The sequence below is a fragment of the Oratosquilla oratoria genome, chromosome 26, assembly GCF_046742065.1.
Source record: "Oratosquilla oratoria isolate Oo_2021 chromosome 26, ASM4674206v1, whole genome shotgun sequence".
Classification (NCBI taxonomy): Eukaryota; Metazoa; Arthropoda; class Malacostraca; order Stomatopoda; family Squillidae; genus Oratosquilla; species Oratosquilla oratoria.
In genome coordinates, this window is record NC_134802.1 from 6940217 (window position 1) to 6957646 (window position 17430).

The 17430-nt window shown below is 36.9% G+C and overlaps 1 protein-coding gene across 13 annotated transcripts in view; it reads right to left on the reverse strand.

Annotated features, from left to right (window-relative positions):
* The window catches only part of LOC143039374 (uncharacterized), a 1426499-nt gene that overhangs the window by 592644 nt on the left and 816425 nt on the right, over positions 1–17430 (reverse strand). For all 13 annotated transcript variants that reach the window (XM_076209287.1, XM_076209284.1, XM_076209291.1 and 10 more), the window contains one exon: positions 11880–12069. In XM_076209287.1, the coding sequence (XP_076065402.1) occupies positions 11880–12069 (190 nt within the window). The remainder of the gene's footprint in view (positions 1–11879; positions 12070–17430) is intronic.

Consider the following 17430-nt stretch of genomic DNA (forward strand, 5'->3'; position numbering starts at 1 on the left):
AACTATACATGAATGTGGAGAGCTATGAAAACGGGTCACTACATGCATAGCTCTCGTTCCGTAAAATACAACTAGGTACAACTAGGTAAATACTTGTGAATTCAACCAAAATATTATCATTATTATTAATGATTGTTGTATTGTTCAACTTATACATGGATGGGGTGGTGCGAGAGGTGAATGCTAGGGTAGTGGGTCAGGGATTGGAGATGGTTAAAGAAAATGGAGAAAAGTGGGAGGTGAGCCAGCTGTTATTTGCGGACGACACTGCACTTGTGGCAGGGTCAGAGGAGGGATTGAGGAAGCTGGTGGCAGAGTTTGGGAGAGTATGTGATAGAAGAAAGCTAAAGATAAATGTGGGTAAAAGTAAGGTGATGAGATATACAAGGGGTGAAAGTGGCAGTAGACTGGAAGTGAACATTAAGGGAGAGCGACTGGAGGAAGTGGATAGTTTTAGATACTTGGGTGCAAGTGTAGCAGGAAAAGGTGGAGTGAAGGTGGAGGTAGAATGTAGATTGAGAGAAGCGAGTAAATGCCTTGGTGGATTAAAGAGTGTAATGAGGAATAGACATTTGGGAATGGATGCGAAGAGGAGACTGTATGAAGGAGTGATTGTGCCAACAGCACTGTATGGGGCAGAAACGTGGAACATAAGAGAAGAAGAGAGAAGGAGTTTGAATGTGTTTGAGATGAGGTGTCTGAGAAGTATGGTGGGGGTTACTAGGCTGGATAGGGTGAGAAATGAGGAGGTGAGGAGGAGAACAGGGGTGAAAAAGGATTTGGGAGATAGGGTTGATGAAAGAATATTAGGATGGTTTGGACACATGGAAAGAATGAGTGAAGAAAGACTAGTAAAAGAGGTATGGAAGGCAGACGTGGAGGGAGTGAACATGAGGGGACGTCCTAGGATGAGGTGGATGGATGGGGTGAAGGGGGCTTTGGGGAAGAGGGGAATGTCTGTTGAGGAAGGAAGGGAGAGGACGGAAGACAGAGGTGAGTGGAGAATGGTTGTATATGGATGATGTTGTGACTGCATGAGGAGGAATGGGTGGGGGGTGGGGTAGTATGTGTGAGTAAATTTTGACGCAGCCCGAAGGGATTTCTCCCCATCCTCACCTTATATGCAAAGGGGGACGGAGAGGGGGGGGTCGCCAATTAAATGAAGCGGCCTTGCTGTGGATGTACTGTGTCTTGCGACACTGCTTCTGACCCAGGGCAGTGGGCAGGGTGCAGGGATGACCCGTCATCCAGGAGGTGCTCAGATGAGAGGGAGGGTGGGAGGGGTGTGGAGTGTATTTAGGGATGAAATGGGTGGGAGTGTTTTTATGCCTTTCCCTTTTTGGCTACCTCCCTTGAAATGGGGAAAAAGCCTTGGTATATGTATGTATGTATATATTATTTATGATGACCTTAAAAATTGTAAGATCACAAACAAGAATCTATACTTGTGTCATTTTTCTCTTTTTGTATTCTGTGAAGCATTGAAAAATTCTTGTGAAACATCACTAGTTAAGAATATGTCTGTAATGCAGAACTGTCACTACGAAAAGATATTTATAAACCAGGTTACTCATACTAACATTATTTGTCCTGAATTAGATCCTAAATTAAAATTAGTTAAGGTCCAATTTCAGTTTCTGACAAGTGCGAGATGTATGCGGGGACATTCTCCACTATTGCTAACACCATGAGTACAATGCATATAAATGATAAAATATGCCTCACAGATATCAACTTTACCTTCCCAGAAAAATCACCACCTTTGAAAAGAAGAAAGCTACATCCACTGAGTTCAAACATAAACAAACAACTCTTATAATAACTATGGTATTTTTCTTTTCATAATTATTCTTTTTTCCTCCTTAATTATCACTGCCTTAACATCATTGACTGTAATCAAATAGATGAAGATATTAAAAATAATCCATCACTTGCCAGCATGAGAATTGTAGTAGGGCGGAGCCCTGCAAGAGGCTAGTAGAAGGATTGGTCAGGAAGACCAAGTGGTAGCTGCCAAGCCCTGTAAGCAGCTGGTAGAAAAGAGGGTAGAGAGGTAGATTATGAATTGTTGCATTTTATAGGTAGGCTGTTTGTATTAACAGCCTAATGAGCTGAGTTCACTTTGTGTAGGTAATCAAATACCGTTCATAAATAACAGCTCAAGTGAGCTGGCTAAGTCCACTTTGTGTAGGTAATAAAATAGCTGTGCTCAATAACTTGAAATAGCTACATATTGCTGAAATGAAGTTCCTTTGTGACCTAAGTGAGAATTTTGCAGACTCGAGATTATTCTAAGTAAACAATATTGCCATAAAGACTTGAAACATTATCTGATTGGTGAATGGGTGGAGGATGAGAAAATTCAATTGGTTCACAAATGTAAGACCACACCCTTTGGAAAGGATATCAAATATAAAGTTAAAGATCATTGGAATAAGGAAATCACTACTTGTATATGTGCTCTTGGGGGATTCCTCAGAAGAATTTTGGGGAGTGCACTGTACTCAATTCGACTTAACAGAAGAAATATATAGAACACAGCATTTTAATTCTCCCAGAAAGAAAATAACAACTAAAAGAAGTGAGTCACCATATCCTTAAGGGAGGGCTACAGTGAAGACTACATATTGCAGAGGAGAACACAATGACTTAATGGGTAAAAGAAGTGATCTGGGTAAGAGGAGATGACATTCCCACAAGATTAGATCTGTTACTAACCAAAGAGCCAGACATCATCAGTTCATTGAACTACCTTTGCTCAGTAGGAAAAAATGACCATGTAACAACCGAATTTCAGGAGGATGAAGAAGAAATAGAGCCAGGGAATGAATCACACAGGCAAGGGAGACTCAATTTTAAAAAACCAACTTGAAGTGATTGTTCATGACTTCGGCCATTTCTAATTCTTCTGTGTATTCTGTATATCCTTGGCGTAGTTTCACCATTTCCTGTTTATTTTTAAGTTTACCATTCACATATCTATAGAATAGTTTGGGTTGCTCTTTGCATTTTTCTATAATGCCTTTTTCATAGTTCCTTTTTTCCTCTCTTCACACTTTTACATAATCATTTCTATAGTTTATATATATTTGCCATTTTCAAGGTTTTTTATCTTTTCTCCATCTTTTCCAAGTTCTGTCTCTTCTATCTTTTGCCTCACTGCATCTTCCGTTGAACCAGCATTTAATGTACACTCTCTCTTGTTTCTGTCTTGGTATGTGCCTATTCACTCCATTATAATTATCCATCAAGATCTCCAATTTCTCTCCCACTTTTGTCTCTTCCATGTAAAAAAAAATTTGAATTTGCATTCTGAAAGAATTTCTTTAATTTTCCAAATTCTGTTTTGTTGTACATCAATCTTCCTTTACTATACTTTTCATTTCTCTCCATATATATTTCTTCCTTCATCTCAGTCTCTATAAGTATATGGTCATTCTTTCCAAGTGATATCTTGTATTCAATTTTATCCACAACTTCAGGTTCTGTTGTAAATATTAAATTCAGTCTCAGTGGTTTTTCATTACTCTTGTATTTGGTGTTTTCACTGACCCACTGTGTCATTGTACATTCCATGGCACATATTGCACTGAACTGAGCCCTTTGTCTGTCTGCTCGAAGTAATGGGTTTAGAGCATGTTGGGCATGTGTATTTTGTGGTGGGCCCAGGATTGCTCTCTACATCTCCAGCTAAAAGTAGAAGAAGAGGGGTGATCGCCGGAAAATCACCCCTTGGTGCAGAAAAAACGTAATATTGCATGTTGGGAAAAAGGATTGTGATACTCCCCAAGGTAGGCGTAGCTCCTCTTGGGGATCGGTGCCACATGCGTAGAGCCGGTGGCCAGGGGTAGTTGCTGCCGTTTGGCCCCCAACTCTTGGGGTTGGGGGGTGGTCCCACGACGTAGACGCTGCAGCTCCAGGACCGGGGGCGATGTTGAACATGCCTCTGTTCTGCTCAATGGTTTTGAAGCTTTGAATGGCGGCTGCTTCCAGGCATTTCCTCCTCACCCTGTCTGGTTCAATAAAAAGAAGCTCTGTGTTATCCCAATCCATCAGGTGGTTGTTGGTGTTCTGGTGGATAACACAGGCGTTGGTGGTGATGTTGTTCCAGTAATCATAGCGATGCTCCCGGATCCGGGTCTTCAGGTCACGGGAGTTCTTGCCGATATATACTCTATCACATCCAGCACAGGATATGAGGTAGACACCAGCGTTTTTTTCCCACATCTCGTCCTGGCTGTCACTCCTTCTAGAGAGCTCTTTGATAGTCCTGCTGGACTGGCCCACTACCTGAATGTTACAACGCCCAAGTGTCCAGGTGAGGGTGGTGGTGACGCTGCTGGCTGGAAGGATAAGCCTCCTAGCTGGATCTTTCGTTGGCTCCCGCCCTTCCATTATTTTGAGTGCTTTTTTCTTGCACTGGTGGATGATGCACTTTGGATATTTTAATTTCTGAAAGACCTCCTTTATGTGCCTAAACTCGTCCTCTAAGAATTCAGGCTACAAATTCTGAAAGCTCTGAGGTAGAAACCTATAACTACACCTTCCTTAATACTGAGGTCATGGTGGAAAAGGAAGTGAGTCAAATCGTCCTTATTGGTTGGTTTCCTGTACACTGTAAATTTTAAAAGATTATCATGTTTGATAATAAGGATATCCATAAATGGAAGGGAATCATTGACTTCTTCCTCCAAGGTGAACTGGATGGATGGCTCAACCTCGTTCAGTGCCCCTTGGAGTTTGGGGATGTCAAACTGTCTGGGGGAAATTAGTAGTATGTCATCCACATACTGAAGCCATACTACGTTGCCAGGAACGATATCTGAGAAAGGCCCTGCTTCCAGAAATTCCATGATGGATTGGGATAACACAGAGCTTCTTTTTAGTGAACCAGACAGGGTGAGGAGGAAATGCCTGGAAGCGGCCGCCATTCAAAGCTTCAAAACCATTGAGCAGAACAGAGGCATGTTCAACATCGCCCCTCCTATCATCCATCTGTTACCCGCATTATACAAATGTATGAAATGTCCCCCTTAGTCCATTTCAACAAACTGTCCGAAATGTCCTCCTTTTTCTCCACCAAGTCCCACCCGTCCCCTTCTCACCCACCCCCCTCTGCCCTTCCACCTACCACCCACCCCTCCCTGATAACCTCTCCCAGTTCCTTCCCCGTCAGCCTATATGTACTCAGAGTGTTTGCCATATGTCTGTACAGTACTTGAAAAAGCTGTAACAAGCGAAGCGTCATACCAATAAAGGTTTCGATCTCACACGGTGTTGATTTTCACAGAAGAGTGAAAAATTATAATGTGCTGCAAGAGAGGAGAGGGTGGACTGTTTGTACCTCAACCTTGAGAGGGCATTTGATAAAGTATCCAGTTGACTTATGTGGAAATTGGAGCACATTGGAGGACTGAGAGGCAAATTATTAGAATGCATGAAAGATTTACTGAAGGGAACATACATGAGGATAGTAGTAAAGAATAAGATATCAAGATGGCAAGCAGTAATATGTGGAGTATCACAAGGTTTAGTGCTTGCACCAATAATGTTTCTTGTGTATGTCAATGACATGATGGAAGGAACAACAAACTATGCCAATATGTTTGCAGATGACACAAAAATCAAGAGAAAAGTGAAAAATGACGACAGTAGACTATTACAAAAAAATCTAGACACTATTTTTCCATGAACCAAAAATGGGAAATGAAATTCAATACCAAAAAATGCAAAGTACTGAAAATGGACAGTTGTGGCAAAAGACCAACTTTAAACCACTCCTTGGGAAGTGAATCCATTACAACAGCTCAAGAGGAGAAAGATTTGGGAATGCTGATAAAAGACAACTTATCATCTGATAGACATATCAGCAAGATTGTGGGAGAGACATACATACTAATGCAGATGATCAAAGTGGTGTTTCACTCCATGAATGAAGAGATGATGGAAAAAACTCATTGAAATACCAATCTGTCCAAAACTGCAATATGCATCAGTAGTATGGTCCTTAAACAGAGTAGAGGATATAAGAAAGATCAAAAGAATACAAAACGAGGCAACCAAATTTGTCCCTAGCCAGGCAGATAAATCATATCAGGAAAGACTAAATGTACTGGGCCTGCCAAATTTGAAAGATTGAAGAGAAAGAGGTCACTAAAGGGGATAGATTGCACTGACAGAAGAGAACTCCCGATTAAGATGGGAGGGCTTTAAGAGGTCATAGGAAGCAAATTAAGAGAGACCATAATATGGTCTTTCTTAATTTGCTCCCATGACCTAAAGGATGTGAAGAAATACAGTTTTCCATAAAGATGCACAAATATCTGGAATAGTTTAGGAAGTGATATAGCCTAAGCTCAAACAATACATGAGTTCAAATCTAAGTATGATACCTGAAAATCAAGGATATAGATTAAGTAGGATAAATAATTAAAGAATAGTAGATGGGACCCAATAAGCGTTGGTCCTTTTCCTATACTACAATTAGGTAAATCAGGTAAAATGGATCAGTAGTATGGTTCCCACACTGAGTGAAGGGTATAAGTAAAATTGAGAGAATACAATGGGTTAAGGAAAATACTAGATATAGAAACAATGAGGAACCACCAAAACTAGACCTGATATTAACTTCTGAACCAGATATTGTGAACAGAATGGAGTGTAAAACACCAATTGGAAAAAGTGACCATATATTGATAGAGTTTGAATTAAAAGAACAGAACAACATAGATAGAAATGATAAACATAGAGACAGAAGATTTATGTACAACAAAACAGACTTTGTAAAAATAAGGAAATTGTTCCAAATGCAAATTAGGATAGGTTTTCTAAAGAGGAAACAAATATGGAAGACAAATGGAACATATTTTAAGAAAAGTACAAAGAAGGAATTAATAAATATGTACCAAAAAAGAAACAAAAAGAGATTTATATAAAATGTTGGTTCAACAAAAGATGTAATGAGGCTAAAGCCAGGAGAGATAAAGCCTGGAAAAAAGATAGGAAAACATCTAAATGGCAAACATATATAAAACTTAGAAATGTATATGTAGACATATACAGGAAAGAAAAAGAGAATATGAAAGGGATATCATAGACAAATGTAAAGATCAACCGAAACTCTTTTACATATATACAAATGACAAACTACAGGATAAGCATGATATAATAAAATTGCGTGAAGGATATGAAGAATACATAGATGACACAGAGATGGCAGAAGTTATGATCAGACATTTCAGTTCTGTTTTTACAATTGAGAGCTCACAACCCTGGGAGGATGGACAACTAGAAAGTTCACCCATGATGAAGGAAATAAGAATAACACAAAGGAAAATAAGAGACCAAAAAAAAGCCTAGATGTCAGAAAGTTGCACGGACCAGATGGAATTGCAAATTGAATACTGAAAGAGTGTATAGATGAACTGACAGATAAACTACACAAGATAATAGACTTCTCACTAAAAGAGGGAAAAGTGCCGCAAGATTGGAAAGATGCAAACATAGTACCAATATATAAAGGAGGAAATAAAGAACATCCTGCAAACTGTAGACCGGTGTCCCTCATGAGCACAGTAGCAGAAATATGTGAAAAGATTATCAGGAGCAGATGGACGAAACACTTGGAAGAAGACAAAATAATAAACCCCAAACAATTTGGTTTTAGAAGTGGAAGATCGTGCACCACAAATCTAATCTGCTTTTACTCAAGACTAATTGAAATAATACAGGTAGTCGTCGACTTACGACCTATGTGACTTACGACTGATTGACTTTACGACCACGAGATGGTGCAATAATATCTAACATTTAATAGAGTAATAGAATTGCAATGTTATGCCTGGCAGTGCAGTACAATTACTCCGCACGCCGTGAGACGCAAGTAGGTTAAATTTGTTAGGCTGCCGGCGACGTCAGCATCCCAGCCAGCTAAATATTCTTTCATTTTGTTTGTTTGAAGTAAAATGTCTCCTAATTTTGCATTGCATGTTTTATTTTTGTATTTTTATATGTTTTGAAGTTAATAAAATATAACAGAAACTTTTTATGCCTAGGCTAGTTTGTTGTCGATAACAATATGTTCGGTACAGTACGTAAACGAAAAGAATGTGTTTTGAATTTTAAAAATTCCCAATTTTGCCTTACATTTTGTATTTCTGTGTTTTGCAATTAATAAAATGTAACAGTATTTTTTTCTCTTTTTTTTTAATGCCTAGTCTGTTGTCGATGACAAAATGTTCGGTACAGCATTTTGTATTTTTGTTTTGCGATTAATAAAATGTAATAGTAAACTTTGTTTATGCCTAGTCTGTTGTCGATAACAATATTTTTGGTACAGTACGTAAACGAAAAGAATGTGTTTTGAATTTTTTTTTTTCCTAATTTTGCTTTACAATGATTTGAATGTAACCAACAAAATGTATTTGTAGGTCAAAGATGACAGGACTTTATTCAGCATGCGTAGGCCTAGGCTACGTTTCCTAACGAAAATTATAAAAAAGTTAATGAATATTAAACAACGTAGCTCAAAGATAATAACATTTTATTCAGTATGCATACGTTTCCTAAAGAAAGTCTGATGGTAAAATAATAAAAAGGCTAACAAATACAGTATTAAATATCATAGGTCAAAGATGATAGGATTTTATTCAATATGCTTAGGCCTAGGCTACATTTCCCAAAGAAAATCATATGAAATTATAAAAAGGTTAAAAATACTATACAACATGGTTCAAAGATGCTAAGATTATTTCAGTATGCTAAATATAATATACAATATATTATATATATATATATATATATAAAGGGTAATATATACTGTATATATAGACCGACTTGCGTCCAGATCGACTTACGACCTGTCTGTCGGAACCGAACTCGGTCGTAAGTCGATGACTACCTGTACAAGAAAGAGATGGATGGGCAGACTGCGCCTTATTGGATTTGCAGAAAGCATTTGACAAGGTACCCCACAAAAGAATAAGTAAAATTAAAAAAGAGGGGGAATTCAAGGGAAATTGTTGGAATGGGTGAAGGATTTCTTAACTGGAAGAAAAAGAGAGTGGTACTTAGAGACAAAAATTCGAAATGGGAAGATGTAAAAAGTGGCGTCCCACAAGGCTCTGTTTTGGCTCCTTTAATGTTTGCCATATACATAAATGATATGGATGAAAGAGTAAATTGTTACATGAACTTTTTTGCTGGTGATGCCAAATTACTCAATAGAGTGAAAACAGATGAAGATTGCAGAGCACTACAAGATGACCTGGATAAAGTATGGGAATGGAGCTGGAAATATGAAATGAACTTCAACATTAAGAAATGTAGCATAATGGAATTTGGAAGAGGCAAAAATAGAGTTTTGGAAAAATATACGATTGGAAACAAAGTAGTCAAAAAAGTAAACTCAGAGAGGGACCTAGGAATAATCATCTCAAGTGACTTGACACCTGAAAAACATGTAAATATGTTATTTGGAGAGATCTACAACTTATTAAGTTCAATGAAAGTGGCCTTCAACTACATGGATTAGGAGATGGTTAAGAAAATAATTATTACATTGACAAGACCTTAATTAGAATATGCTATATCAATGTGGGCACCTAGCACAAAGAAAAACACAAGAAAATTAGAAAGAATCCAAAGAGTAGCAACAAAAATGGCACCCACACTATCAAATTTGACGTATGAACAAAGATTGGAGAAATTGCAGTTGTCAACATTGGAGCAGAGAAGGGAAAGAGGCAATTTGTTGACCATTTTCAGAATTATGAAAGGGATAGAAGTTCTTGATAGAGATGACCTATTAAAATGGGACAAGAGAGAAACAAGAGGACATGAAAAGAAACTAAAGAAAGACAGTTACAGAAGAGACCTAAAAAAGAATAGTTTCCCAGAGTGATCGATGTCTGGAACAAATTGATCAGTGAATGCCAGAACTATACATGATTTCAAGAATAAACTGGACATGGAAAGATACGAAAACGGGTCACAACAATCATGGTTCCCATCCTGTAAAATACAACTAGGTAAATACAAAGGGCAGCAAACAAACTGGTCCCCAGATGGACAGATAAACCATATGAGAAAAGACTAAAGTATAGGTCTGCCAACTTAAAAAGATCAAAGAGAAAGGGATGGTCTGAAAAGTGGCTAATGAAATTTAACACAAGTAAATGCAAGGTAATGCACATAGGTAAAAATAACAGTAAGTACGATTACAAGTTATTTGGAAATTCGTTAACAAAAGTGGATAGTGAAAAAGATCTCGGCGTAATTATCAGTAACGACCTCAAATCATCCAAGCAGTGTATTTCAGCCTCTGAGAAAGCAAATAAGATTCTGGGATTGATTGCACGATCTTTTGATTTCAAAAGTCCATCACTCATTAACAAGCTATATAAATCGTTAGTTCGTCCACATTTGGAATATGCTGTTTCCGTATGGTCACTGAATCTCATTAAAGACATTGACAGACTGGAAAAAGTACAACGGTGAGCCACAAAACTGATTCCAAATATCAAAAATAAATCATACGAAAATCGACTTAAGCACATGAATCTGTTTTCCCTAAAAAAGCGTAGACTCAGAGGTGACTTGATACAGGTCTTTAAGATTTTAAAGGGAATTGACAACATCAAAAGTGACAAAATTTTCACATTGAATGAGAATCAGACAAGAAACAATGGTCTCAAACTGTCCGGAAATAGATTAAATTTGGAAGTAGGTAGAAACAACTTTGCCAACCGTGTAGTTAATGAATAGAATAAACTTCCTGCACAGGTAGTGCAATGTAGTTCAGTTCGAAGCTTTAAGAATCATTTAGATAAATACCTAAGTAAGATGCTGTAATGATTATAATTTATCTTATATTATTTGTTTTTGTTTTGTTATAATTTGTCTGTCTGATTTTCATTTATTATTAGTTATATGTCAATTTATTATCATTTACTATTTACCTGTTTGTTTATTATTTTAACTATACCTATGCATTTATTTATGTATTTTATTTGTTATTTACATTATTATAGTTTTTATTTATTATTAATTTGAATTTTTTTTTTTTTTGCATCCGACCTAGATATGGATCAAAAGGTCTCCTGTCGGCATGCTCCGCCTTTGTAATCCTTTGTAATCCTTTGATCATATGATTCAGATCACTAAAGGGGATAGACTGCACTGACAGAAGAGATTTCCTGATTAAAGATGTGAGGGTTTTACGAGGTCATGGGAGTAAATTAAGAGAGATCACATGTCTAAAGTGTATGAAGAAATATAGTTTTCCATACAGATGCATATGTGGAATAGCTTACAAGGTGATATAGCCCAAGCCCAAACAATACATGTATGCAAATCTAAATATGATAATTGGAAATCAAGGATATAGAGTTGAAGTTATATATGAATTTGAGTCTAGGTATGTTAGAAAATTATAGAATAGGAGACAGGACCCAACGAGCATTGCTCCTTTCCTGTATACTACAATCAGGTAAATACCACCACCACACACAGAAAGACACAAGTAAAACAGAGAGAATACAAAGAAGAGCAACTAAAATAATCCCTAGCCTGGATGACAAAACATATGAAGAAAGGTAAGATTGTCAATATTAAGAAAGAAGAGAAAGGGTGATATGATGGTTATCTTTAGGATAAAGCAAAACACTCACAATTAAATGTCTGAAAGATATTAAATACAATTTTCTGTATGTATGTATGTGTTAATTTGGGAAATACATTTGAAGAAAAAATCAAGGCAGACAACATAATTTAAAGTCAAGTTTGATAGATGGAGAACAAAGAGACACTCCATGAGCATAGATCCAATGCTATATATTACAATTAGGTCAATTAAATTAGGTAAATACATGAATAATCACCATTAATGGAGAGGTTAACAACATATACTCCTCCTGGCTGGGGTTCCCACATTGGCTCTACAAGTCCTCCTGTTGCATTAAGTAATTCCCAGACATGACTTGCAGGCAAAGCACTGTTAGTAAGTAACTGTGAATGCTGGCCAAAATCTACCTCATTCCTTGAAAGAAGGTTGTGGGTGAGGGTGCGTATCTGAAATTATAAACAATAATCATGCACCTTCATAAAAAAAATTTGTAAATAATCTCATTACTGATGCAAAAACCTTACCTCATAACGGTAGTACATATAATTCTCTGAACTAAAAACTACTTGAAATTTTATTCTTTAGATATTTCAAATGCTGATTAACTACTAAACTAGCACCTATTACTGTAATAGGGATACAGCAAAAGTTCTCAAGACCAATGATAGGTACCTGCTAAGGGTGGTCATGTGTGATGTGTGTCTGAGAAAACCATTTCCCAATACCCATTTCAAAATCTATCAACAGTTTTATTTCCATTTAGAAGTGTTGCCTGAAGAAATTATCACACAGTATCTGGACAAGACATATGACATCAATTTATCTTTTTTTTTTTCACTTTTTTAACAAGGAAAGTTAACAATCAGCAACTCTCCTCCATTAGCTATCCAGTGACACAGAAAATAGAACTACAGAGAGATTATGTTTATTTATGAGTGACTGATGTTCTACAAGAGTGTTGTTTTTGTTGTTCCCTAGATTGGCTGAGCAGCCCTGTCTTCCTGACGAATGCCACAGAAAGAAAGGGGTTTTCTCAAAAATCCCTTACAGAGCATATACTGTGTTGTTGATATGCACAACTGTGTACAATGCAGTCTTCCATAATGTATTATATATATTATCAGGTGAAGTGTTGTATCTTGGACAGTTATCTGCAATGTGGTCATCCAGCATCATGTGGTAGTTCTGAAGGGCTGGATGGTGGTTATGCTGCAGTCTGGCCAGGTGGACTCTGTCCTTTCAGGGGAGAGAAGATTCAGAGGGATGGATACCAGGGGGAATGGCATTCAGCAGTGTATTGTCATCAAGTTTATTGATGGAGCAGTGAGTAATATCAAGGATATGCTTCTGGAGGCTGGTGTCTGATGGTTGTGCAGGAAGAGAAGAGAGTATTTGTGTGATATAGGTATTTGGATGTTATTTTGTTGTTTCTTAGCATGTGTGGGTATTCTGCTATGTAGTATGTACCTAATTATAGTATAAAGGAAAGGAGCAACAATCATTGGGTCCCATCTGCTATTCTCTAAGTTTTTATCATAACTAGATTAAAATTCATGTAAAGTTCCAACTTAATCTATACCCCTGATTTCCAATTATCATATTTAGATTTGAACTAGTGTATTGTTTGAGCTTGGGCTATATCACTTCCTAAGCTATTCCAAGTGGTTAAACAATCATAAACAGAGAGTTTTTCTTCATGGCAAAAATTCTAGATGGAAAAACTTTATGAGTGGAGTTCTTCAGGATTCTGTTCTTGGACCACTTCTATTCATATTATGTATGATAGAAACCATGGATTGAAATGTGTTGTCAAATTTGCTAATGATACAAAACTGTGCAGAATGGAAAATGATCACTTAAACCAATTAGATATTCAAGATGATTTAGATAAACTACAGCAATGGTCTGAAAAGTGGCAAATGAAATTTGACCCAAGTAAATGTTAGTTATGCACATAGGTAAAAGTAACAAGTATAATTACAATTTATTTGGAAATTCATTAACAAAAGTTATTATTTAAACCAATTAGATATTCAAATAGATTTAGATAAACTAGAGCAATGGTCTGAAAACTGGCTAATAAAATCTGACCCAAGTAAATGTAAATGCACATAGGTAAAAATAATGATAAGTGTGATTACAAGACATTTGGAAATTTGTTAACAATAGTGAATAGTGAAAAGGATTGCAGTGTAATTGTCAGTATTGATTTCAAATCATCTAAGTAGTGTATATCTCCCTTAGAGAAAGCAAAAGAAATTCCAAGACTGATTGTACATTCTTTTGATTTTAAAAGTCCATCTGTCATCAACATGCTAAATAAATTGTTAGTTTATCCACATTTAGAATATGCTGTTTCTGCATGGTCACTGAATCTCATTAAAGACAATGACAGATTGAAAAAAGTACAATGGTGAGCCACAAAACTGATTCCAAATATCAGAAATAAATCATACAAAAATTTACTAAAACACATGAATCTATTTTCCCTAAAAAGCATGGACTCAAGGATAATTTTATACAGGTCTTTAAGATTCTAAAGGGAATTGACATTAAAAGTGATGAGATCTTAACATTAAATGCAAATCAGACAAGAACTGATGGTGTAAAAGTGTCAGGAAGTAGATTTGATTTGGAAGTGGGTGGAAGCAACTTTGCCAAGTGTGTAGTAAATGAATGGAATAAACTTCCTGCAGAGGCAATGCAATGTATTACTGTTCAAAGTTTCAAGATTCATTTAGACAAACACCTAAACAAAATGTTATAATGCCTGCCATTTTATTTTTTCAATCATTATTATTTATCTGTTATCATTTACAAGACACACTTTTTTTTCCTAAAAAATACCCTGAAAAATGCTAATGCGTCTTCCAAGACGAATGTTGTATTGCAAGGCAACACCCAGGCTCATGTAAGCTTGGACACTTGACCGATAGCGACCTGGATTTGTATGTTGAGTCAAAGGATTACAAAGGCGGAGCATGCCGACAGGAGACCTTTTGATCCATATCTAGGTTGGATGTGAAAAAAAATCATATTAATAATAAAATAATAAATAAAAACTATAACAATGTAAATAACAAATAAAATATATAAATAAATGCATAGGTATAGTTAAATAATAAACAAACAGGTAAATAGTAAATAATAATAAATTGACATATAACTAATAATAAATGAAAATTTGAAAGACAAATGATAACAAAACAAAAACAAATAATATAAGATAAATTATAATTATTACAGCATCTTACTTAGGTATTTATCTAAATGATTCTTAAAGCTTCGAACTGAACTACATTGCACTACCTGTGCAGGAAGTTTATTCCATCCATTAACTACACGGTTGGCAAAGTTGTTTCTACCTACTTCCAAATTTAATCTATTTCCGGACAGTTTGAGACCATTGTTTCTTGTCTGATTCTCATTCAATGTGAAAATTTTGTCACTTTTGATGTTGTCAATTCCCTTTAAAATCTTAAAGACCTGTATCAAGTCACCTCTGAGTCTACGCTTTTTTAGGGAAAACAGATTCATGCGTTTTAGTCGATTTTCGTATGATTTATTTTTGATATTTGGAATCAGTTTTGTGGCTCACCATTGTACTTTTTCCAGTCTGTCAATGTCTTTAATGAGATTCGGTGACCATACGGAAACAGCATATTCCAACTGTGGACGAACTAACGATTTATATAGCTTGTTAATGAGTGGACTCTTTTTCTTTTAGGAATTTCCCCTGTGGGGCTACAAGAGAAGGATGCCTAGTCCCAATCCCCATCCCTTTCTTCTCGCCTCTTACGATCCAAGTGGGAATACTTGGTGTCAGTATTCTTTTCCCCCACCACAGAAAAGGAATACTCAGAGAAATGGTACAGGACAGCAACAAGGGGTTGGAGGACAGCATAATGGAGGGACAGTCGTAGTATAAAAGTGTCATAATTTCTCTATGAACAGAGTTTTCCTCTATCATAGACAAAATGATGTGTGGCTCTGGTCCATAGGGGCACCCCATATAGACCCTAAAGTATCAACTGCATGCTACTTTGCCACAATAACATGCAGCCAATACCCCAGACGGGGATGAGGTGGATGGATGGGGTGAAGGGGGCTTTGGGGAAGAGGGGAATGTCTGTTGAGGAAGGACGGGAGAGGACAGAAGACAGGGGTGGATGGAGAATGGTTGTATATGGATGATGTTGTGATTGCATGAGGTGGAATGGGCAGGTGGATGGGGGGTGAGGTAGTATGTGTGAGCAAAATTTGACGCAGCCCGAAGGGATTTTTCCCCGTCCTCTCCTTTTATGCAATGGGGGGACGGAGAGGGGGGGTCGCTGATTTAATGAAGCGGCCTTGCTGTGGATGTGCTGTGTCTTGCGACACTGTTTCTGACCCAGGGCAGTGGACAAGGTGCAGGGATGACCCGTCATCCAGGAGGTGCTAAGATAAGAGGGAGGGTGGAGGGGTGTGGAGTGTATTCAGGGATGGAATGGGTGGGAATGATTTTATGCCTTTTTCTTTTTGGCTACCCCCCCCTTGTAAGGGGAAAAAAGCCTTGGTATATGTATGTATGTATATATGTTAATGAATGATGGACTTTTGAAATCAAAAGATCGCGCAATCAGTCCCAGAATCTTATTTGCTTTCTCAGAGGCTGAAATACACTGCTAGGATGATTTGAGGTCGTTACTGATAATTACGCCGAGATCTTTTTCACTATCCACTTTTGTTAACGAATTTCCAAATATCTTGTAATCGTACTTACTGTTATTTTTACCTATGTGCATTACCTTGCATTTACTTGTGTTAATTTTCATTAGCCACTTTTCAGACCATTGCTGTAATTTATCTAAATCTTCTTGAATATCTAATTGGTTTGAGTGATCATTTGCCACTCCGCACAGTTTTGTATCATCAGCAAATTTGGAAACAGTAGATTTTAGTCCATGGTCTATATCATTTATATATACTATGAATAGAAGTGGCCCAAGAATGGAACCCTGAGGAACTCCACTTGCAACACTTTTCCATCCAGAAGTTTTTCCATTTAAAACAACTCTCTGTTTTCGACCATTCAACCAATTACTAGTCCAACCTAATAGGCTACCACTTATTCCATGCAAAGCTAATTTAGTAAGTAGTCTTTCGTGTGGGACAGTATCAAAAGCTTTTGCAAAGTCTAGATATATTAAATCTATATTGTTTCTTTTGTCATAATTCGAGATAACTGTGTTGTAGAATTCGAGTAAGTTAGTCACGCAAGAACGTTTCCGTCTGAAACCATGCTGGCTATCATTTATCAAACTTTCTAAATGATGTTCGATAGCATCTCTGATGATAGTTTCCATTATTTTTCCTACGATTGAAGTCAAACTTATAGGCCTATAGTTATTTGGTTTCTTTTTGTCACCTTTTTTGAATATGGGAGTAATGTTAGCTAGCTTCCATTCTCTTGGGACATCTCCGGATATGATGGATTTCTTGAAAATTATTTCTAATGGAACAACATTCTCATTTTTCATTTCCTTTAAGATTCTTGGATACCAACCGTCAGGCCCTGGTGTTTTATTAACTTTGAGTTTGTCTATACACCTTTTAATTTTTTCTTTTGTTATATTTACCGTAGTAAGTTTACCCCAGACTTTTCACAGGTTTCAGTTTGGAATTCACTTTGAGGTGTTTCGTTTACGAATACCGAGCTAAAATAGTTGTTTAAGATATTACACATTCCTTCATTTGAATATTCAAGTTGACCGTCAGCAGATAATAGTGGACCAATGTGATTCCTAACAACCTTTTTATCTCTAATG